Source organism: Oikopleura dioica, chromosome XSR (genome assembly GCF_907165135.1).
Source record: "Oikopleura dioica chromosome XSR, OKI2018_I68_1.0, whole genome shotgun sequence".
In the NCBI taxonomy this organism is placed as follows: domain Eukaryota; kingdom Metazoa; phylum Chordata; class Appendicularia; order Copelata; family Oikopleuridae; genus Oikopleura; species Oikopleura dioica.
Window position 1 is genome coordinate 10,612,572 of NC_137294.1, and position 19,106 is coordinate 10,631,677.

At 42.9% G+C, this 19,106-nt stretch overlaps 10 protein-coding genes across 10 annotated transcripts; 6 read left to right on the forward strand and 4 right to left on the reverse strand.

Moving 5' to 3' along the window:
• Nucleotides 1-25: 25 nt before the first annotated feature.
• LOC145709919 (uncharacterized) lies at nucleotides 26-2,054 on the forward strand. Its single transcript, XM_081787613.1, has 5 exons — nucleotides 26-1,225; nucleotides 1,267-1,466; nucleotides 1,506-1,615; nucleotides 1,661-1,830; nucleotides 1,878-2,054. The coding sequence occupies exons 1-5, from the start codon at nucleotides 806-808 to the stop codon at nucleotides 2,028-2,030; spliced, it is 1,053 nt and encodes a 350-aa protein (XP_081643739.1). The 5' UTR covers nucleotides 26-805; the 3' UTR covers nucleotides 2,031-2,054.
• LOC145709920 (serine/threonine-protein kinase Nek4-like) lies at nucleotides 2,044-5,938 on the forward strand. The gene is made up of 6 exons (XM_081787614.1): nucleotides 2,044-2,482; nucleotides 3,747-3,862; nucleotides 3,980-4,295; nucleotides 4,585-5,471; nucleotides 5,519-5,609; nucleotides 5,655-5,938. Exons 1-4 carry the CDS (start codon nucleotides 2,106-2,108, stop codon nucleotides 4,721-4,723), a joined length of 948 nt encoding a protein of 315 aa, XP_081643740.1. The 5' UTR covers nucleotides 2,044-2,105; the 3' UTR covers nucleotides 4,724-5,471; nucleotides 5,519-5,609; nucleotides 5,655-5,938.
• Nucleotides 2,631-3,638, reverse strand: LOC145709925 (uncharacterized). The gene is made up of 4 exons (XM_081787619.1): nucleotides 3,487-3,638; nucleotides 3,223-3,362; nucleotides 3,078-3,175; nucleotides 2,631-3,028 (listed from the first exon to the last, which is right to left on the reverse strand). Exons 1-4 carry the CDS (start codon nucleotides 3,538-3,540, stop codon nucleotides 2,937-2,939), a joined length of 384 nt encoding a protein of 127 aa, XP_081643745.1. The 5' UTR covers nucleotides 3,541-3,638; the 3' UTR covers nucleotides 2,631-2,936.
• A 47-nt stretch (nucleotides 5,939-5,985) lies between the features above and the next one.
• On the forward strand, nucleotides 5,986-7,022 carry LOC145709289 (cytoplasmic tRNA 2-thiolation protein 2-like). Its single transcript, XM_081786968.1, has 4 exons — nucleotides 5,986-6,106; nucleotides 6,153-6,339; nucleotides 6,424-6,751; nucleotides 6,798-7,022. Exons 1-4 carry the CDS (start codon nucleotides 5,986-5,988, stop codon nucleotides 7,020-7,022), a joined length of 861 nt encoding a protein of 286 aa, XP_081643094.1.
• Nucleotides 7,023-7,052: 30 nt separating this feature from the next.
• Nucleotides 7,053-8,743, forward strand: LOC145707551 (differentially expressed in FDCP 8 homolog A-like). The gene is made up of 4 exons (XM_081785096.1): nucleotides 7,053-8,079; nucleotides 8,238-8,328; nucleotides 8,377-8,526; nucleotides 8,601-8,743. The coding sequence occupies exons 1-4, from the start codon at nucleotides 7,056-7,058 to the stop codon at nucleotides 8,626-8,628; spliced, it is 1,293 nt and encodes a 430-aa protein (XP_081641222.1). The 5' UTR covers nucleotides 7,053-7,055; the 3' UTR covers nucleotides 8,629-8,743.
• A 30-nt stretch (nucleotides 8,744-8,773) lies between these two features.
• LOC145707552 (uncharacterized) lies at nucleotides 8,774-9,685 on the forward strand. Its single transcript, XM_081785098.1, has 4 exons — nucleotides 8,774-8,900; nucleotides 8,955-9,125; nucleotides 9,173-9,422; nucleotides 9,469-9,685. The coding sequence occupies exons 1-4, from the start codon at nucleotides 8,810-8,812 to the stop codon at nucleotides 9,632-9,634; spliced, it is 678 nt and encodes a 225-aa protein (XP_081641224.1). The 5' UTR covers nucleotides 8,774-8,809; the 3' UTR covers nucleotides 9,635-9,685.
• A 31-nt stretch (nucleotides 9,686-9,716) lies between these two features.
• LOC145707553 (SMAD family member 6-like) lies at nucleotides 9,717-11,750 on the reverse strand. The gene is made up of 6 exons (XM_081785099.1): nucleotides 11,448-11,750; nucleotides 11,112-11,358; nucleotides 10,856-11,063; nucleotides 10,712-10,806; nucleotides 9,956-10,068; nucleotides 9,717-9,910 (listed from the first exon to the last, which is right to left on the reverse strand). The coding sequence occupies exons 1-6, from the start codon at nucleotides 11,505-11,507 to the stop codon at nucleotides 9,770-9,772; spliced, it is 864 nt and encodes a 287-aa protein (XP_081641225.1). The 5' UTR covers nucleotides 11,508-11,750; the 3' UTR covers nucleotides 9,717-9,769.
• Nucleotides 11,751-13,062: 1,312 nt separating this feature from the next.
• On the forward strand, nucleotides 13,063-14,103 carry LOC145706750 (uncharacterized). Its single transcript, XM_081784188.1, has 4 exons — nucleotides 13,063-13,440; nucleotides 13,535-13,585; nucleotides 13,683-13,934; nucleotides 13,985-14,103. The coding sequence occupies exons 1-4, from the start codon at nucleotides 13,423-13,425 to the stop codon at nucleotides 14,084-14,086; spliced, it is 423 nt and encodes a 140-aa protein (XP_081640314.1). The 5' UTR covers nucleotides 13,063-13,422; the 3' UTR covers nucleotides 14,087-14,103.
• A 24-nt stretch (nucleotides 14,104-14,127) lies between these two features.
• On the reverse strand, nucleotides 14,128-16,104 carry LOC145706751 (uncharacterized). The gene is made up of 4 exons (XM_081784189.1): nucleotides 15,796-16,104; nucleotides 14,969-15,617; nucleotides 14,689-14,921; nucleotides 14,128-14,517 (listed from the first exon to the last, which is right to left on the reverse strand). The coding sequence occupies exons 1-4, from the start codon at nucleotides 16,081-16,083 to the stop codon at nucleotides 14,242-14,244; spliced, it is 1,446 nt and encodes a 481-aa protein (XP_081640315.1). The 5' UTR covers nucleotides 16,084-16,104; the 3' UTR covers nucleotides 14,128-14,241.
• A 604-nt stretch (nucleotides 16,105-16,708) lies between these two features.
• LOC145709290 (uncharacterized) lies at nucleotides 16,709-19,095 on the reverse strand. Its single transcript, XM_081786969.1, is given in 7 exon segments — nucleotides 16,709-17,200; nucleotides 17,318-17,540; nucleotides 17,590-18,019; nucleotides 18,088-18,287; nucleotides 18,337-18,642; nucleotides 18,691-18,857; nucleotides 18,901-19,095. Coding segments are annotated over 7 exon segments (1,725 nt in total). The 5' UTR covers nucleotides 19,077-19,095; the 3' UTR covers nucleotides 16,709-16,977.
• Between the last annotated feature and the right edge of the window lie 11 nt (nucleotides 19,096-19,106).

Sequence of the window (19,106 nt, forward strand, 5' to 3'; positions counted from 1 at the left end):
ATTATATATATTTTTCGCTAGAATGATCAGAGGATCAGTAAGAGGATGGCGTCCCTCAAGAAGTTTCTCTATCTCCACTGTTTTCTGCTCTGAAACCAAGAAAGCAGGGGTGACCATTTGGGCAAAAAAATCATCGTCGGGCCGACCAATTGCCCGCCCAATACCAAAAATCAAGACCCGGGCCGACCAAATGCCCGACCAGTCCGATGTGCCCAGAATGCCCAATCGGGCAATTGGGCAATTTTTCGGGCATAAATTTACCCGACATTTCGGGCTTGTTAAAACTTTAATTTTTTAAATTTCTCTTAATAATTTATTACAGTTGAAGATTGGGAAGGTTTGAAATATATTTAAAAAGCGGTTAAAAAATAATTTTGTAAAAGATCGATCAGGTTGTCAAGAATAGACAGCTAACCATTAAGGTCCACTTCACACACTCTTGCATAACCGTCTCGAAAAAAGGGGTTCAAAAATGGGGTTGGAAAAATGAGTGATAAAAAGGATTTGGAGGTCAAGGGTAGACAGCTAACCATGAAGGTCCACTTCACACACCCTTGCAGAACCATCTCCGCAAAGAAGGGGTTGAGTTAAGGGTAGAGATAATTTCACAAAAGGATCAAGAGGTCAAAGGTAGACAGCTAACCATAGAGGTTCACTTCACACACCCTTGCAGAACCTTCTCCTTATATCTTTTTTCTTGTTTATGAGCTTAACGACCAATAAGCGGACAGGAAAACGCCCACGTTCATGATTTTCCCCGGTGGGCATTTGCCCAACTGCCCGATGGTGTCCAACTGCCCAGAAAATGCCCAAATGCCCGACTTTTCCAATGTTGCCCAGCCTATTTTCAGGCGTTGAGCCGACCAAATGCCCGCCCAAAAGCGTTTTTGCCCGAAAAGTGCCCGATTTGCCCAAATGCCCAATGCCCAAATGGTCACCCCTGAAGAAAGTCGACAAGACAGTCAACAAGGCGAAAATTGGAATGGACGAAAATGCGCTCTTCAAATACTTTTCTAGCGGTTGCTTCGGCCTCAAAGATTTCTTCCGACCTGTGGAAGATTGGGAAAACATTGTCAGTCTTTCTGCCAATTTTTCTGGGGCCGAGTATACTCCTGAGATCCTGAAGGGCTTCAAAAACGATCAGCTTCATGAGCTTTGGTATGTTCTTTTGAGGCATAAGAATCTTATCCGAACGGAAAAGTACGAAGCATGGAGAAAGAAGAAGGTATTCAACCATAATTGTTCTTCAATGATAATCGTTCTCAGACCTATGAATACAAAGTAGACCCAGAAGAAATTGTCTCTCATAGTATGTTCAATATCAAAGAAGAAATAAAAAGGAGGAATCAAACTGTCGAGCGGAAGCGAAGAAGACCGCGGAGAATGGAGATGACAACTCTTTACGATACGTCTGGAATCGGCAGTGGTAGTGAAGTCGAGCTTGATGCTCATGTTCTGCCCCCAACGTAAGATTCTGGCGAATTTCTATCTTTATCTTTTTGTAGATCAGAGTCTCCAAAAGGCTATCCTGAGAATATGGACACGCATCACATTAATAACTACTATCCAATGGATGTTGAGCAGCCAGCTGCGATATCTTTCTACGACAAGAATGGCAAGAAACAAACTCTTATTCACTTTAAAAAATTTGAAATTTTAGATATGGATAAAATGTCACTTCAAGAAGACGCGGCGATGCAGGAGCACTACTTCTTCGCTAAAATTAATAAAATGTGGACACATTATAAAGGCAAGCAGTCGCAAATCCTTTCGCCCGAAGAGTATCAAAATAGACTTGAAGATGGCTATTATCCAGAAGAAGTTCCAGACGTGCGTATTCCTCAAAGATCTCTGATCATATAACATAACTCTTTCAGTGGTTCCGCGATATGTTCATGCACGATGATATGTGGACGTACGGGATCTGGGCGCAGCACGGCGTCCTCGCCCACAAAGAAGTCTTCTCCGGCCAAAAAGAAAGACCTTTCCTTGCTCGAGACTATGCTAATGAAAAGCGCCCGTATAACTAAAAATAAACTAATTTTGCAATTCAAAATTTGTTTGAATCCCTGCTTTACAGAAAGCATCAAAGATAGATTGATAGAATGGAAAAGTATGAAGTCATATCGAAAATAGGCTCTGGTTCGTATGGGGAAGTGTCGCTCATTCAGGACAAGAAAACGTCGAAGAAATATGTGGTGAAGAAAGTGAGCTTGCTGGGCACGTGGAAAGAGAGAAAAGCGGCGATGCTGGAGGTGAAGTTGTTACAGACACTCAAGCATCCGAACATCGTCTCGTACCACGACTCGGTTCAGAGTCAAGACGGCCACTTGCAAATTGTCATGGCCTACTGCGAAGGCGGCGATCTCTGCAGATATCTCAAAAAGCGAAAAGAGCCACTGGACGAGCAGCAACTTGTCGAATGGCTCGTGCAGACCTGCATGGCGCTACAGTACTTGCACAGCAAAAACATTCTTCACAGGCTCAGGTTCGAAAACGCCACTACTCCGATACTCCTTGTTGTCACCAAACTACCAAAACAACCGCAAATTACCAAAGAAAAAGAAACTGAAAGAGTGAAAATCATCAATTGGAAGGTCACTCTTTCTTAGTTTTTTAGGTGATAAGTTTGGTTCTCAATCGATGATCAAAAACCAAATTAGTTTATTGTGAAAAAATAGAAAAGAACGAACAGACAAATTCAAAAAGATCTAAAATAGTGAAATTTAGAACAGGAAAAAAACAAAACGGGAATGAAAAAATCGTGGCTACAGAAAAATACATATGAAATTAAATCTAAGACTACAGTAAGAAAAAATACGAGTGAAAAACATAAGCTAAAAAGTGACAGAGTGAGTAAATACAGAGAGATTAAATACAAAAAAAATATAAAATTTTCAATAAGGTAAACGAGAAGGAAAAAATCTGAAGAGCGCTTAGAAAGCGTGTTGAGTTTCCTCTTCAGTGTAGACAAGCTCCTCGTGGACAACTTTGGTGATGGCCAAGTCAGCTTCGCAGTCGCCGGCGACTAGAATTGAATTTTAGATGGAGAAGTTTTGAGACTGAGAGTGGCTTACCGTTTTCCTTGTCCTCTTCGTTGTCTTCAGTTCGAGAGCGCTTGACGTTCTCCTCTGGGGCCTCGCTCTTTCGCTTTCGTCGGAGCTTGGTGGGGTCACTAAACAAAATGCTTTAGAATTTTTGAAGTCTAAGAGGAGATCTTACCAGACAGAGTATTTCGGCTTGTACTCGGTGACTTGAGCGCGAGCGGTCTTCATCTCTTGCCATTTCTTCTGTCGCTCGTTGACGTTTTGCTGCCATTTGGCGGGAACAGCTGCGCCATCGAATTTTGGAACTTGGTCGACCTGGAGAATTTCGATAAATTTAAGGCCCACTATTTACACTCAGGTCGGTCCATGTTTTTTACCAAGAAATATCAAGTGAACCATCAACCGTGTGTTTATTTACAACAAAGAACCCTTTACTAACCTGCTTGTCCGTCGCGAAATCATAAAAGAAGGCGACAGGCTTCTCGATCGTCATGGTATTGGTAGTTGAGGAGTTCGTCTTGTCTGTACTGTCGAAAAGTGAATCTGAGCCCTTTTCTGAAAAATGGGCTCAGCTCGACAGATCCTCATAAACATTCTAGAGAAAATTTTTCAACTCGAAAACAACTTTTGCCGGAGATCGCGCGGTTACCAGTTTTCGGCGGATAATTCGCATTTTAAGGCTTTTTGAACCTGCAAAAGAGATCTAAAAACTCAAAATATATTTCTGACATCTAGTGAAGTTATAAAACTTGGAGATTTGGGGATCGCAAGAGAATTAGGAGCGGTTTTTACACAAAAAAATGGCGATTTTGAGAGTTTCTCTCTCGAACGCGAAATTCTAGAAAAATTTGTTTGTTTTTCGGGATCAACGAAAATTTTCTCGTTTTTTCTCGCCTTTTTACCCCTTTTTCGAGTGTAAAAACCGAGTTTAGACTCTGCTACTGATCTTGCAACAACTGTAATTGGTACTCCCTACTACATGTCGCCGGAGCTGTTCAGTAGCAGGCCTTACGGGAAGGAATCCGACGTCTGGGCCCTTGGTTGTTGCACTTTTGAGATGATGACGCGCAGGCATGCATTCAATGCGCGCGATTTGGACTCTTTAGCCATGAAAGTCTTGCACGGAAAAGCTCCTAAAATGCCACACACTTATTCAAAGCGACTAACAGACCTGGTTCTTCGAATGCTATCTTTTGAATCTGAACATAGGCCAACTGTATCGGAAATACTCCAGCAACGTTTCGTTAGGTAGAGTCCTTATTTCCAAGGAATTATCATAAACTGATTTTCTGCTGAAATGTTCATCTTGGGAAAATAATTGTAATCATTTTTTATAAAACAAAGCTGATGTTTAGTGAAAAAGCTTACTTCAAAGCATGTCCGCAAAAGCTTTTTTTTCCGCATTTCGCATGGAAAATATTTTCCACTAGTCCATATCATAAGTAAAATGTGGCACAGACCCAGTCTAAATACGAAAAAATGATGCTGGACCATGGAAAATATAACTCGATATATTTTATAATATGAACTCTTGTAGGGACAGGATCAAAATTTTCCTGGCGCGACAACGTCCTCACTCTGGAAAGTCTTCACGGAAATCTTCCTCTCGACCTTCATCTGGTAAAAGTCCAGTCTCTCAAGGATTGGATGTCTATATGTTTACACCAAGTAGATAGTTGCAAACTCCTGAAACCTCCTTGGTTCCCGGACTTTTAGCATCATTTTCGTCATCTTTCATAGCTCCCGCACTAAGCCAACTTCACGAAAACGCTCCCCCTGCTCCTAAGACCGAGGAAAAGCCAGCAGAAACGGAATTTAACACGATGGAACCACAAATAGGAACAGTAGTCTTCCAGAACGAATCCGAACCGGTTAGACAAGCAAAACCGCCATCAGAGAAGGCGAAAAACGCCCAAATGAATCAGTTTATTTCTGATGTGGCACTCAACTACGCTATGCAAAATCCAAACTTGGCGGAGAACAAAGAAACCTACATAGGAAGGGATGAAAATGCACTTTTAGATTGATTTCCAAGCCAAAAAGGCCGACCACGGCTATTTTCGAGAAAAAATCGCAGAAAAACAAACAAATTGCCTCAAAAATTCTAGAATCAGCAGAAAATCTCTTCAAAGTCGCGAAAAATGTCGGAGTAGCTCCCCCATCACATCCAGTCGTGCAAAACGTTAAAAACGAGCGAGTTCCGAACTCAAACAATTCTTCTCTAAACTCGACGTCAACTGCTCGCGATCGACGGCGAAAAGCGAGACTGGAGCAGATTGCAAAAGAGCGACGTGTCTCACTTGCCAAAGAGCAGTCCTCGATGGTCGATCTGATGACTTCCACGCTCAATCAGCTGCCTGAAGAGCTTAAAAGCCCTCGTTTGCCCGAGCCGAGTTTGCTTGCTGCAGATCGGACTCTCAACAGGTTTCGCAACGATTTCAAATCAACTGATACAAACGCCATCATTTTAGTGACTATCGAAGTGCGAATAGAATGGTTACTCTGCATAAAATGCTTGAGAGGGAGCTTGGAATATCCAATCTTGTCAAGGCTCTAAAAGCGGTATTTCTTCCTTGCAAAGATCCTCTTTCTTAATCTTAATTCTAGGTGAGCAATCCGAATAAAGAAGAGATGTGGAACCAACTGAATAATCTTCTCCCGACCTGGAATCGTGACATTTGGGCGGCTCGAGTCTACACTCTTCATGTTCTCAGAGGCCTTGGTGATCATGCCTACTAACTTTTATTCTACCTAACTTTCAAATGCAAATCCCTGTACATAATTCACTTACCCAAACTTCCAGTAACTGATCTTCCTGCTACCTTCTTACTACCTTCGATAACCACCATTCCCTCTACAAATTATTTTTATATTTTAATCATAGCTTCTACTTTTATATAAAAAAGAACTCTTCCTAAATCCTCTATCTCAAATAAGAATGGAAGTGGTCAAGTGCTGGAAATGCGAGCTACCCTCTGAAATAACAATCCAGGCGTCGGGCTTCTTTTGCTCCAGCTGCTTTGTCGAGTACTTCAGGCAGAAATATCGAAAGATCATCGGTTAGTAAATTCGATCTTAGCAGAATGAACGTAATTTTCTTTCCAGGTGCGTCAAAGCTTATACGAGACAGAGACCTGGTCGTGTTCGCTTTTGACGGAAGCGCGTCTGGCTGTGCAATGCTCAACGTTATTTCCACTTTCCAGCAGCACTTTGCCAAAGCTAACTCGGAGAATATGAATTATAAAAGGAAGAATCGCTACATCACGAAGGCTCTTCATATGACGGATTCATGGTATATCAATATAATGGTATATTTACTCATCATTCTTCATTCATGCCTGAATCTTAAATGATTAAACAATAAAACTTTTTTTAGCAACGAAAGAGTTAAAACAGCATTAGAATCAAGTGGAATTGAGTATGTAGTTTTCTCTCCATCTGAAGAAATGAAAGAAAAATATGAGAAGCAATGCTTCAAGATCGAGAGATTCGGAGACGAGACGGAAAATGAATTCAACAAGAAAAGTCTCCAAATGGAGCTACTCGTGGACAAGGCGAAAGAAATGAATGCTCAGTTTCTCATGCTCTCGTCGCATGTTGAAAGCCTAGCGGCGAAAACACTGAGCGTCGTGAGTCTTGGATTGGGAGAGGAGATACAAGCTACTGCTGGTCTTTGCCACACTTACAATGGGCTCAGGATACTTGTAAGTTTTCGTTTTCTCTTCCTTGATTTCATCAGGCAAAATAAAGAAGCCGTTCCGAGAGATGACGAAGAAGGAAATTGATTTCTATGTTAATGCCACCTGCGGAGAAGGTATTTTACCAGAAGAAAACAAAGAAGAAGAAGATCAATCAAGTATCAAAAGTATACAGTCCTTAGCGGCGAAGTTTTTGTCCGATTTGAATAGTCAAGGAAAGGACTCGAATCCAAGCGCAATCGTTAGACTTTCAAATAAACTGAAAATGAAAAGCTGAAAGGAGAGTTGCTAAATAATTGTTGATTTAAGAATGAGATCGCGGAGTTCTTCGGTGACCACGAACAACTCGGGATCGGCTCTAACGAATGACGAAATCGGAATTTCTGAATCTTCTGGTGGCCTTGGCCTTTCTCGTCCACAAGAGTTGAAGCTTGCCATCGAGTGTCTCAAGAAACGCGTCGTCGAGGCCGAGAACATGCACCAACTCGAGCAGAAAGCGTTGCTCATCGAGAAGCTAATCGAACTTCGCACTGAATTAGAAGATCTGACATCGGAAAAGTCCTCTGGAGTCCGAATAACGCGAAAGTTGGGGCACGAGTTTACGCATTTACCGAAATCGAGCGAGAACTATTGCGAACAGTGTCTTGGCGCGTGCTGGTCCTCGAAAAACGTGGCTAAATGCAACTTCTGTGGCTTTTTCGCGCACGAAAAATGCTTACGTTCGATCTCGAAGCGCTGCCAAGGACAGGGCGGAAATTACGTCCTCGACATTTGCCCCGAGCGCGGCCTTCATCTTCAAAAGTACAGGTGTAAAGATTGTCGCTGCAAAATTGCCGTGAACCCGACAGAAGCGAAAAAGGGCACTGCAGAGGCGAGACTGTGCAGCTACAGCGGTTTCTACTTCTGCGCAGCGTGCCACTGGAACGACACTCGCGTTATTCCGGGGAGAATAGTGAAGAACTGGGATTTCGTGGAGTATCCCGTTGCACGGAGCTCGTTTCGCTATTTGAGGAGCGCCGAGAAACGCGTCTTGATAAACATCGAGAAGGAGAACGAGCAGTTGTACTCCTTCGTTGAGGAGCTGCAGCAGATTCGCAAACTTCGGGACGACATTCTCCGCATGAAAGTGTATCTTTCCTGCTGTTCGGACGCGACAGAAAAGCGCTTACTTCTGCGCCTCCAAGAGCGGCAACACTTCGTAGAGAGCGCAGACGACTTCACCGTCCAAGATCTTTGCGACATTTCCTCTGGGACGTTGATCGACACGCTGGCGGAGATTCACGCGGACTACGCATTCCACATCAAGCTCGATTGTCTCCGCTGCCAAGCAAAAGGTTCGTCTATTTACGATCGAAAGATCGCCGACCGTGAACTTGGCTATTTTATTAATCAATTACGTTTTACGTCAAATTGACTTCATTTCCGCAAGAATTCAGTGCGCTTATAAGGTTAAAAGAAAGAGTATTGCCGGAGCGTATAAATCATTGTTAAGGCTTCATTTGCGGCATTTGTAATAATGGAAATGAACTTTTCCCGTTTGACGCATTTGTTTCTAATTGTGGGAAATGCGGCGCCGTATATCAGTAAGAATCCAATGTAGAAGCTGGCTTTTTTAAAACCCTCTTTCCTAGCAAAGAATGTTTCAATCCGTTTTCTGCGAATGCAAAATGTCCCCGGTGTGAACGACTCGCCAAGAAAGATCGCGAGAAAACGCCCTCCAAGCCGGCTCCTCCGCCCAACACTCGTGGCAATCCCTTTATTCGCGTCGACGATCATTTACCTAGGAAAAGGTCGCCAATTCTCTTCCTTGATTTCGGTTTCCCTATGTCACATAGGCTATGTGGCGACCTTGAAATAGTACTGGCTCCCCGTCGTTTGCATAAACATTTTCTTACAATTCATCAAAGTCCATTTTTCTCTTTCCTTATGATTTCTCGCCTACAGTTGCCTTATTTCTTCATCTTCAAGAGCAAAATTCGAATTCCGCTCGTTCATTCACATGCCTCTTTATTCTAATTGATCGTTTTTAGAACCTGAACTTGTAAATTGTTGACGGAATCCAAAATGTCGGATTGGGAGTCGAGGCGAACTGTTTGGGTGGGGAATTTGGAACCAAGAGTTACCGAAGAGATCCTTTTCGAGCTTTTTCTTCAAAGTAAGGAACAAGTCTTATCTGACTGACTTCTAACGAGCATAATAAAATCTTCAGTTGGCCCATTGGAAGATGTTACAAAACCGAAAAACAAGAACTTTGCCTTCATTCTCTATACGCACAAAAGAAGCACAGGGTACGCTGTGAGAGCCTTGAATAACATCTCCCTCTTTGGGCAAATGATACATGTAAAATTCCGCGAAAAGAAGCGCAACGACGAATCGAGAGGTAAAATTTCACCGTAATACTCCTTTCTATCGTGCATTTTTCTCTAGAGAGGATGGATCGACGATTAGGAGATCGAAGCCAAAGTCGAGGTCGAAAGGGAAACTTCCGCGATTACGACAGGCCACGTGATGACAGAGACGATAGACGAGGAAGAGATAGAGACCGAGGAAGAGATCGGGACTTTGACCAGCGGCGAGGCGACGACAGACGACGACCAGAGTCGTACCACAATGATGATCGACAACGCGGCGGTAGGCAGGTGCACATGGGCGGAGATCCCTGGCAAGCGCGCGGAAGGTGAGCTACTTTCCATTTTTACCCAAAAATAAACTCAAACTGAAAGAGAGCGGGGAGGAAACCAATGGCGCGGATACGACGAGGAATGGTCGAATCGGCACTTGGATGAATTCCGGCCACCACCGCGGCGTGATATCGACAACCGTAGCCAGATGATGCCTTCCCGTTCTAAATCGGCATCGAACAGACGAGGGGATCCTGGATGGCGTTAAAAAGTTTTTTCACTGCCTTACTTCGCATTTGAAAATAAATAAAAAAAAAACATAGAAGACATTTACTGATATTCATTTGATACAACTTTTCAAAAACATAAAGGCGATTGTTTGACTGTTTTTGATAGGCAGAGATCAAGGGTCGATTATTATTTCTAGCCAGGCAGGGCACTCGGTCACTTCTTGGCGGCGGTACTTGCGTCCCCAGCCTTTTATCAACGAGATGGTCAAACAACGAGCAGCTATTGGGACTGGGATACATGCGCCCGAGCAGACCTAGACATAGATACGTTTGAATGGGAGAAGTCCACGGGGATTTACCTTGAGAGGGCCCTCGCCAAAGTGACTCGAGTGGACAAAGATGGCACAATCGTTGTCGCGGTTGTAAATCCAAATGTATTGTAGCGATTTCCACAACGTTAGTCCGCCGCTTACTGAATAATTCACGTTACTAACCGCGTAAAAAGTTCGACCAGATACAAAGCTTTTCTTTGGAATAGAAAAGCTTTGGAGCTGCGATCTAAGTTATGTTTTTTCTTGGCAAGGAGATCCGTCAACGCGGCGCCCTCCTTAGGTTGCAAAATCGACCCGTAAATAACAGAAACAATAAAAATCGTCCTCGGTGGCGTCTGCCCTTGGCGCCACCACGTGAGATCCGGTGCCAGATAGATTTTCAAACTCTAACTTTCAATTTCGCTTTCAATTTGGAAAGTAGACGTTTCAAAGAGGATAGCATTTGTGTACTATACTTATAGAACGTATTCGAATATGTATCAAATAAAAATATAATTGCAGCGAATATTTGGGCACAAGGGCGATCTGGCGCCGACTTGTGGCGAATTTGAAACATTTTGGCGGTAACTTAAGTGAGCAACGGGGGCAGACTGGTTGGCGCCCTTGCAAAATGACCCCCCGATTCATATTCCCATGGTCCCCGAATCTGGCGCGATAGGAATAGGTCATTTTAGGGATTGGTTTCGTTTAGCGGTCGGGTTCCGCGGAGTCCCCGTGAATACAGCACGCATCGACATCAAAACTCGGAGCGCGCTCATTAATTTCTCTCCTTTCTGAACTTACTTTTCTCACGTGTGGATAATTGCCTGCTTCCGGAGGGAAACTCGCCACACAAGCCATTTTCGTCCATTGAGTTCGCGAATAGATTGAAGTAGCGGCTATTTAATTATGAGTTGAATTAGATAAGAACGTGGATTGTTTGATTACCTTTCTAGTGTTACGGGTGGACCCACGCGTGTTTTCTCTTCCCAAAACATACATAGTCCCCATTGAGTCGTGTCCCCGCGTGGATCTTGGGGAAGAAAGTCTGATACTTCGAAGGGTGTGATTGGCGAAGGCAGTGGGGGCAAGCGCGTGCTACTCTCGTGGGGCGAGGAGTCGTCTTGATCTTCTTCATTGTAAGATAGTCGATAGTCTTTTGTTGGTTTATTTACGAGGATGAACTTGGAGAATATATTTTTACCTAGAGCGAAGTGGAAGGGATTGATGCAATTGAGGCAGTAGCACCAAGGAAGCTGGATCAGCGGCTGCTGATGCTTGATGTTCTCCCAGCGAAAGGCGCGAATTGCCAGTACACGCGCGGACTCGACCAAATCCGCATCACAATTATCTTGTTTATGCAAAATACAAGATGTTCGGTGTTCGCCACGTGAGGCAATCGCTATCCGCAAGTTTTCAATTTGCTCCTCTTCTAGGTTTTTCAATAACTCCTTAATTGACGTGCTCGTTAAACAAGTTCCCCGCAATTAAATAAAAACGAAAGTTTAATTAAGAAACACTTGATATTCCTTGTACTTACTTTTAGTGCGGGCTCTGGACCAGTTTTAATGGGGCTTATTGACTTTCGTCGTCGGTACATATTCTCTTGTTGAAAACAATTAATTGCTCAGAGCTCTTGCAAGCTCGAGGTCGAAACTTCGTCTGGATGGTCTTTTTTGGAATTGGATTTTTCTTTGAGATTTGAGGGAGGGCGCAGGTTACCTCTACAATGAAAAAGACGAAGAAAGATCGGTGTTTCTGGCCCCCGCCGCCGCTGCCATTTGGCGAGACGAGCGGACGACACAACTCTCCAAAAATGAACAAACTCAAGACGCACTACCAACTAACGGCTGGCTACCATCTCCACACTGATACAAATTCTAGCAGCTTTTGCTTTGAATCTTTTCAATACGACTCGGGTTGAAATACAGTTATTTTGTCGCGCTGCTTGCATGTTCCACCACGCGAAAAATTTTCATTCATCAAATTAACTAATTTTATAACCAAAAAAAAGAACAATTTGAAAAAGAGTCTTTCTAAAAGAGACATTCTCAAAAGACAGCTTTTGTTTTCCAATAAAATTTCCAAGAGCTGCAAAGGAAAAGATTAACAATTCTATTTTTTGTAACTTTTATTTAGTTTTTTTTTTGTTGGAGTTGAAGTTATAGAGCTTTAATTTATATAATATAATATTACTTTTTTATTCTTAGTTTAATTTTAAGTATTTTTTTTTCACCTGGAATATTATAACGAGGTGCCTTTGTTCGAGTTTATGATGACACCCCGCGCTATTGTTATGCCAACTGTTCAATTAAACGAGTTCTACAACTGGTGGATTATTGTCTATTATTACAATTGTAGTTTCATGTTAAACTATTCTGATTTCTAGCGTGTAGAAAATAATTGACTCTATAACACAATTGTCAATGACGAGCTATTTTTTTTTTTTTAATACGTATCATTCGGTACGCGGTTTAACAACTGCTCCGGTAACGAGAAATATACTCAGTAATTTGAAATGATTTCCAATCTGTAATGATGATCACAGATGCGGCTCCAGCCGAACTGCCTGGCGGTGCGGCGCCGAGCACCAGGCGCCGTAACGTGACTCATTTTTTTTCTTGAAGAATTTCTGCTTCGCCGATTTGACGCCGACCAACTGGCAACCTGCAGCTCCTTCTTATTTGTGTTTGTTGAACGTGGCAATAAATTACCCCAAATGAGCATATGTATATTTAGCTCAACAGCTACGAGTAGACTTCAGACGAGTTCCAAATTTAGATGATCCCCGACAGGCTGTCGGCTATTTCAACCTTTTTTAATGGTTGATTTATCGCAGAGCTACGTCATGATCTAGATTTATAGATCATTTCTCTCGTACGCTATGTACTACAGTGTCAAGATATTTAAATCTTCCCTGGGAGCTTCTTAAGGCTTCCACACCTGTTCAAGCTGCACCAGAAAACGCACGAGTCAACAGAGTCGTTTACTTAGTTTTACTTCTAAACTGCATAAAATGCACGAAAGAGGTAGCGCGGATTATCTCCTTCTGAGGTCACTTATCATCGTTCCAGAGCTCAGCCGAGGATCAATCATCAATTTCCTAACACGTCTCGAGCTCATAAAAGCCCCGTCTACTCATGCCTACTTTTTAATTGAAAGATTCGAATTTAAGAGACTAGAAAGGCTTTCCAGTAAAAAATATTACTCGGGTGAGATTACAAATTGTAAGCGTAGTTGATTATTTCAGCAAATAAAAAAAAAACGAAATCACCAAAATTATTTCCGACGAAATTGATAAATTTTCAGCTAGATAATATTTGCAAGTATAATTTTGAAATGAAGAGTAGTAGCTAACAATAAACCAAATTGAAGAATGATTTCTATATCATATAGACTATATGTTTTGATTTGCTGAACGTTGTTAAATCTGAAAAGCCTGCTTACAGACATTTATAGCAGGACTTTTGAGGCGACTTTTTGATTGATAAAGCCGGCGCTTTAAGAAGAGCTTGATGGCCGTCCGACGACAAAAGGAATAGGTCCTCTGAGAGCGGCAGTTTGACTCTAAATGCGTCGCGCAGTCGCCACCACCACGCCAGCAAAGGACTCCCGGTGGACCTTGATAAGAGCTTCAGATCGGAGGCGACGTTTGATACGAATCGCCGCTCCTTTCTGGTAACCACTTTTCAAAGCACTTTATGACCACTGCTGCCATTTTCAAATTCCAAAAAGACTTTAAAAAAAAAAGAAATCTTCCCAAATCAAAATTCAGCTTTCTGGGGAAGACACCGACATTTTAAATGCTGTTGGGACACTAGCAGAGTTACCAGACTTCGAGTTCTCCGGGCGACGCTGGCGACGAATCGTCGATGTCGGCGCGGCAAAAATGGACTCGGTCAAAAGCAAGCTCGACGGACAAACGGTCTCCGTCTCATTTCAGCAAAAAATGACCATTGCCGACAAAAACGGCCATGATCGCGAGATCGTCTCCACCAGCAATAACACCTTCGACCTTCCACCAAACGTAATGCTTATCTAACAACCGCATTTTCTATTACAAATCTACAAATTTAGACAATTTCCAACACTGTAAAGGCCTCCCTTGCCCCTGGAAAAGTGACTGTAACTGGCGAAGTCTCTCAATTCAAATCAGAAATCACCTTCGTGCCCAAGTAATAAAGTATAACAGAGAATACTATTGAACTCGTGGTTTTTAATTGAGGTTTTGTATCAAGTGTAAACACCGTTCGGTGTCGGATTTATTTCCTCACAACGGTGCTCAGCAGGAAGGGTGTTTTTGTATATGCACATAAATAGTATGTTTCGTCTTATTAGTTCATGTGAGGCACGATCCAGTCCAAGAAAGCGGAGACTTTAGTCCACACGCCGGGTGAATTTGGCTCAGCGCATCCGAAGCCCCAGCTTGTGACTCCGACCACAACGGGTTGGTTATCTTTGTCAGCGCAAATCAATGGCCCTCCGGAGTCGCCTTGGCATCCGTCCTTACCTCCTTGTGGCCAGCCAGCGCAGATGTGCTCGTCGCTGCGGACATAGCCAGAGTTTCGAGTTTTCGCACACTCGGCGTCCGAGTAAATCTTTTTGACGCGCTCGATACAAGTAAACAGAAATAAACACTGCCAAACAATGATTTACCTTATTTATCGCCTAAACAAAAAATTCTGATATCACTTTTTTAACTAGATTTTTGTTACTAGTAATTGTTTCGATTTTGATACTCGGCTTGTCTATCAGATAGAACACGTTTCCTGTAAGTCAACTTCTTGTAACTCCTGTGGGAGGGATTTGAATCCCGCTGGATGGTTCACGAGTCCCCAACCGGCAGACCAGCATCGAGTCCCATGAGCAGGCATCGAACCCGCCTCTGGAAGACACGCGGGAGCACCATTATGAAGCTTGAGGTTAACAGCGCCGTTTCGATTAAATTTCAAAATGCAGATGTCATTCACAAGCCCAACTTGTTTATATTCTGGATGGACGATCACTTCGTCGGCTATAAAATTAATTACAATTATAACTTTTGCGTGGCGCTTTTCTTACCAGAAATTTTCTTTTCTCCTAAATCGTATTTCCACCTGTGGTGATCGCCAATTGTGATGGAAATAAACTCTGGAGTATCCATTCGATCCTTGCAGCAATGAGCCGCCGTGATCACTGTCTTGTCGTCGATGATTGTTCCGCCACAGTTGTAGCCAAAGAAATTGATGTTGACAATCCACGGCCAAGAGTTTTTGATCGCAGTCACTCCTCCGATTATTCGTTCATCGTTTAGCGGGCTCCATGGTTGCTCCTGCTTCTGCTGCTGCTTACAAACAAGATTTGGTGGAATTCGGAACACTGGTGGCTCCTCCGCAACTTCCTTATTATCTTCTTCTTTTTGTGGTGGCGTTTGGCAGTACCAGTTTCCATAGTACGTCGACAAACTCGGTTCATCGACGATTTTGGAACCAATTCGCCAATGGCACTTGCCGCCTTTGTCCATTCGATCTTTCGGCCAGCTGATGCACTTGCAGACTGCTTGGATTTTCGTCTTGTTGATCGGCTTGATTGCTGTCATTTTCTTGGGATAACCAGGGCATGTGATTTTCATGATGCGCTTGATGCTACTTCCCCATTTGCGATATAACTCCTCAGCGTGTACATCTGAGGCGTCTGTGTTGAAGTCGTCGCAAGTTTTGCACTGAGTTTTGTTTTTATGAGCTCTATTTGTTCCATAAACTTTGTGTCACTAAGTTTACAAGTGCTCTTGTTATTTTTCTAGAGGCGCAAACAGTAACTATGGTCTAATTATAAAAAGGTGTTCTGCATGACATCATGTATATGATAATAAGACAGGGTAATTACTTTTAAAAACATTCCTCAGCAAGTTCATTCATGAACTGGTAGTCCCACGGTTGTGGCCCCCACCATATACGTCTGCACCTGGCGAACTCGTGACCGCCGTAAAAGTGGTAACCATCATCGCAGATGACCTGACAACGGTCACCACGACATCTGACCTCTCCGTTGCTGACTTCGAAAGTACTCTGGCCGGCAGCGCCTATTTTCGGCAAGTTGTCCTCTTTGAAGCCCTGCGATACGAAATTTCCATCTTCGAAGCATCTCTGATATTCGCCACTCGCCGCGGTGGACGCCACCAAGAACGAAATCTTCATGAGTATCTCTATTTTTTGAAAAGCAACTGGCGCTGCAGTGCCGTGGAGAACTATTTATAATGGTGCTTTGGTTGTGCGCTGTAGCACCGCAGTTTTGGCCGACCAGCACCACTCGGGAAATTATGCGCCATTGCGGTGACGTGCGCCTGCTTATCATTGGATTCGCCCTGCGCCCTGATCGTGTTTATTATCGTTTAGTTGTATTATCGTTGAATGTGATTTTGAGAGAACTTTTACGAACTGCTTGTTTTGATACCAGAATGTTGAACATGCTGAGACATGCTTCAAGATAAATGCTCAATTAATTGGTCCTCTATCATTTCAAATCATATCATTTTGCAAATAATGAATGATGATATTCTTGGTTTATGCAGCATAAAACCAATTATACTCTACTCATATTCGTTCTTCTTATTTAGGGCTTGCAAAGAGTAGTCTGCTATCTCTTTCTCCAAGAGTAAAAAATGAAATCAACAGTCGCTTTGCTTTCATAAGACCTTACTGTATTGAAATATTGCTCTGCAGAAATCTTCAAAGACTTATATAATATAAGACGTATATTTGATAATATAACTTTTTCTTTATCAAATAATCTGAGATGAGGGTTATTTTTTGTAAATAAATATATATTCTTTATATCAGTCCAGAAAAAAAAAATTGATAGAACACTCTTTGAATAAGATGGAATGTGACGTTTTAGCATAAGTTGAATTACGTTTGTAGATTAAAAAGTGAAGAATGTGGAAAGGAGCCATTGTTTTGTACAAATATTAAAAGACATGTCACGTTTACGTTGAGCACTAATTAGTACGGGAGTCTAAACAGGTGTTTTAGGAAGTCAAAAATAGCCTAATTTTAATTGAATCCGAAGAATTATTGACATTTGTTTGAGCTTCATAAGTTAGTTCAGATGATGTACGCTCCTTCTTGGTCCTTGATTTGGTTTTCTTTGAAGAAGTAGATGAGGTTCGAAAGTCGCCACTTTTGGTGTATCGCTGGGAAGTACTGCGTTCCCCCACGACCGATGGTTTGGAAGTTGAGGTGAAGCATCAGACACATACTAGCAGCACCTCCACTGCAAAGAATGGTGCAAAGCATTTCGAAAGCAGTCCAAGGCCTTAAAAAATATTAACACATTAAAAAGAGGGGCTCGAATTGAAAGGCTATTACTAATAGCTAGGGGAAACCACTAATAATTGAGCTTTTTTTTGGGCTTAGTAGAGTAGGCACTTACGTTTCTCTATCGACGATGCACAGTGCATAAATATATCCGAGCTGGTTGAGCACCATGGTTCCGATAAAGATTACAAACAGCCTGTGATTTCCACGGGCAATAGTTCTTTGAAGAAAAAGGCAATGATGGTCAAAGTCAAGATAGGCGGCGTTGGTGAGTTTGCAGTACTTGGCCTTTGGCGGGAGAATAATTCTCAGCTGGTGACAATAATTCGAGCTGTGGGCTAAAAATTGTCACGTAATTGACAATTGAGGGATTTGTGGTTAGCCTACCGTCTTGGTCGATAATGCGCTGCAACGCGGCATTGGGCTTCTGAGAAGTAGTTGATTGCGGAAGTTTGAAGGGATGGGCGGTTAGGACCTCTTTGGTAGCTTTGGCCATGCAAACATGGAGAAAAATACAGAAGATTAGGCTGCTTTTGAAGTGGCCATCATCGCGCAAAATGGGACGCAGCAGCAAGTTGATGTAGAATGAAAGGAAACAGGCGAGAACTGTAGAGAGGAAAAATCCTTTGAAGAAGGGATTGGGAAGGCCGCTGGGGTGTTTGATCCGGTGTCCGTTCTTTTTACCCAGAAAGACTAGCATTCCAATTGCGAACAAAAGGAAAGGAAGAACAGCGAAAATACTTTTGATTTCGTAGTATTCCATTAAAAGCGAAACGATAAGAAGACCAACAACCAGTTTCATCGGCTGCTGCATATTCTGCGCTTTATATCGGCTCGATACTTTAGATCTACTTCAGCCGGTCAAAGCGAAGAAAATTCTGAAGCCAATCCTTGAATTTTTGAGCCAGCGAATTTTGCTTTCTTATTCCAGGTGACGTCAAGAAACTGGTCGCTAAATGGTGACGAGGGGGTAGATCCCGGCTTCATCGGATTTCCACGGCCTCGATCTTTTTCTGACGCCTTATTGTCCGCCAATTGAAGGGGCAGAAATCCACCTCTGTCTCTTCTTTGGAGCAAATCCCAGCCTTAGAAATTCAGTTATAATAATTGATAAAATTGTCTATTTGTAGTTACCTGCTGTTTCGCAGATTTTCCATGTTATTTGCGTGTTTAAACTTTGGCAAGAATAATGGACGGCGCTTTGAAGTTCCGAGTCTTCTTCTCGAGCGCTTCGGGGAAAATGATCCAGGATAACTTCTGCCGTCTCCATTTGATTCTTGTGCAGACTCTCTTGCAGCGGCGTTCGGCCATATTTGTCCTTTGCCGTTGCGTTGAAAAGGTCCATTTCTATCAAATAATGAACCATGCCCACGAAGCCTTGTCGCACCGCGGAATGGCTGATTGAACCGTTCCCGTTGTCGACGGCTTTTACGTTTGCGCCTAAAAACTCAAGTTATAATTTCCAAAAAGCCAATTCCATTTCATCACCAGATTCAATGAGCAAATCTACAATAGGCAAGCTTCCGGCAAGAACGGCGCAATGAAGAGGCGTCTCGCCATAGTCTGTTCTGCTATTGACATCTGCCCCTGAAGAGAGTAGTTTCATCGCTAGTTTCATGTCCGACTTTCTGGAGGCGACATGCAGCGGTCGTTGACTGAAAAAGAGAATATGAATTCTGAAAAAATGATTTTGCTTACCCTGCGTATCCAGGTGCGTTTATTTCCCCATCGAAGGTTGGATTTTCGATAAAGAAGTAAATCTTCTCCTGGTTATTCTGCCTGAGTGCATGGTCGAGACACTCTGGCTCGCTCAAATCTACGGGCGGCGGGCCGGCGTACTCGGGTATGTAGCCCTGCTGCTTTGGATAGCTCATTACTGCTTGTGCATAATTTGCTCTGAAAGG

Coding starts and splice junctions, on each gene's coding strand:
- LOC145709919 (XM_081787613.1), top strand. CDS start 806: ATGCCCAAATGCCCGACTTTTCCAATGTTGCCCAGCCTATTTTCAGGC. Junction 1,226..1,266: donor AAGCATGGAGAAAGAAGAAG/GTATTCAACCAT, acceptor AATCGTTCTCAG/ACCTATGAATACAAAGTAGA. Junction 1,616..1,660: donor ATCTTTCTACGACAAGAATG/GCAAGAAACAAA, acceptor TTGAAATTTTAG/ATATGGATAAAATGTCACTT.
- LOC145709920 (XM_081787614.1), top strand. CDS start 2,106: ATGGAAAAGTATGAAGTCATATCGAAAATAGGCTCTGGTTCGTATGGG. Junction 2,483..3,746: donor AGCAAAAACATTCTTCACAG/GCTCAGGTTCGA, acceptor AACCTGCAAAAG/AGATCTAAAAACTCAAAATA. Junction 3,863..3,979: donor AAAAAATGGCGATTTTGAGA/GTTTCTCTCTCG, acceptor AACCGAGTTTAG/ACTCTGCTACTGATCTTGCA.
- LOC145709925 (XM_081787619.1), bottom strand. CDS start 3,540: ATGACGATCGAGAAGCCTGTCGCCTTCTTTTATGATTTCGCGACGGAC. Junction 3,176..3,222: donor AAGCCGAAATACTCTGTCTG/GTAAGATCTCCT, acceptor CATTTTGTTTAG/TGACCCCACCAAGCTCCGAC. Junction 3,029..3,077: donor CGAAGAGGACAAGGAAAACG/GTAAGCCACTCT, acceptor ATTCAATTCTAG/TCGCCGGCGACTGCGAAGCT.
- LOC145709289 (XM_081786968.1), top strand. CDS start 5,986: ATGGAAGTGGTCAAGTGCTGGAAATGCGAGCTACCCTCTGAAATAACA. Junction 6,107..6,152: donor GAAATATCGAAAGATCATCG/GTTAGTAAATTC, acceptor TTTTCTTTCCAG/GTGCGTCAAAGCTTATACGA. Junction 6,340..6,423: donor CTTCATATGACGGATTCATG/GTATATCAATAT, acceptor AACTTTTTTTAG/CAACGAAAGAGTTAAAACAG.
- LOC145707551 (XM_081785096.1), top strand. CDS start 7,056: ATGAGATCGCGGAGTTCTTCGGTGACCACGAACAACTCGGGATCGGCT. Junction 8,080..8,237: donor TCTCCGCTGCCAAGCAAAAG/GTTCGTCTATTT, acceptor ATCATTGTTAAG/GCTTCATTTGCGGCATTTGT. Junction 8,527..8,600: donor CGCGTCGACGATCATTTACC/TAGGAAAAGGTC, acceptor GCGACCTTGAAA/TAGTACTGGCTCCCCGTCGT.
- LOC145707552 (XM_081785098.1), top strand. CDS start 8,810: ATGTCGGATTGGGAGTCGAGGCGAACTGTTTGGGTGGGGAATTTGGAA. Junction 9,126..9,172: donor GCGCAACGACGAATCGAGAG/GTAAAATTTCAC, acceptor ATTTTTCTCTAG/AGAGGATGGATCGACGATTA. Junction 9,423..9,468: donor CCCTGGCAAGCGCGCGGAAG/GTGAGCTACTTT, acceptor TCAAACTGAAAG/AGAGCGGGGAGGAAACCAAT.
- LOC145707553 (XM_081785099.1), bottom strand. CDS start 11,507: ATGTACCGACGACGAAAGTCAATAAGCCCCATTAAAACTGGTCCAGAG. Junction 11,064..11,111: donor TCCCTTCCACTTCGCTCTAG/GTAAAAATATAT, acceptor AACCAACAAAAG/ACTATCGACTATCTTACAAT. Junction 10,069..10,711: donor ATTATCCACACGTGAGAAAA/GTAAGTTCAGAA, acceptor TGAATTATTCAG/TAAGCGGCGGACTAACGTTG.
- LOC145706750 (XM_081784188.1), top strand. Junction 13,586..13,682: donor CGAATCGCCGCTCCTTTCTG/GTAACCACTTTT, acceptor ATCAAAATTCAG/CTTTCTGGGGAAGACACCGA. Junction 13,935..13,984: donor CCTTCGACCTTCCACCAAAC/GTAATGCTTATC, acceptor CTACAAATTTAG/ACAATTTCCAACACTGTAAA.
- LOC145706751 (XM_081784189.1), bottom strand. CDS start 16,083: ATGAAGATTTCGTTCTTGGTGGCGTCCACCGCGGCGAGTGGCGAATAT. Junction 14,922..14,968: donor AGGAGAAAAGAAAATTTCTG/GTAAGAAAAGCG, acceptor TTAATTTTATAG/CCGACGAAGTGATCGTCCAT. Junction 14,518..14,688: donor TCCCACAGGAGTTACAAGAA/GTTGACTTACAG, acceptor ACTTGTATCGAG/CGCGTCAAAAAGATTTACTC.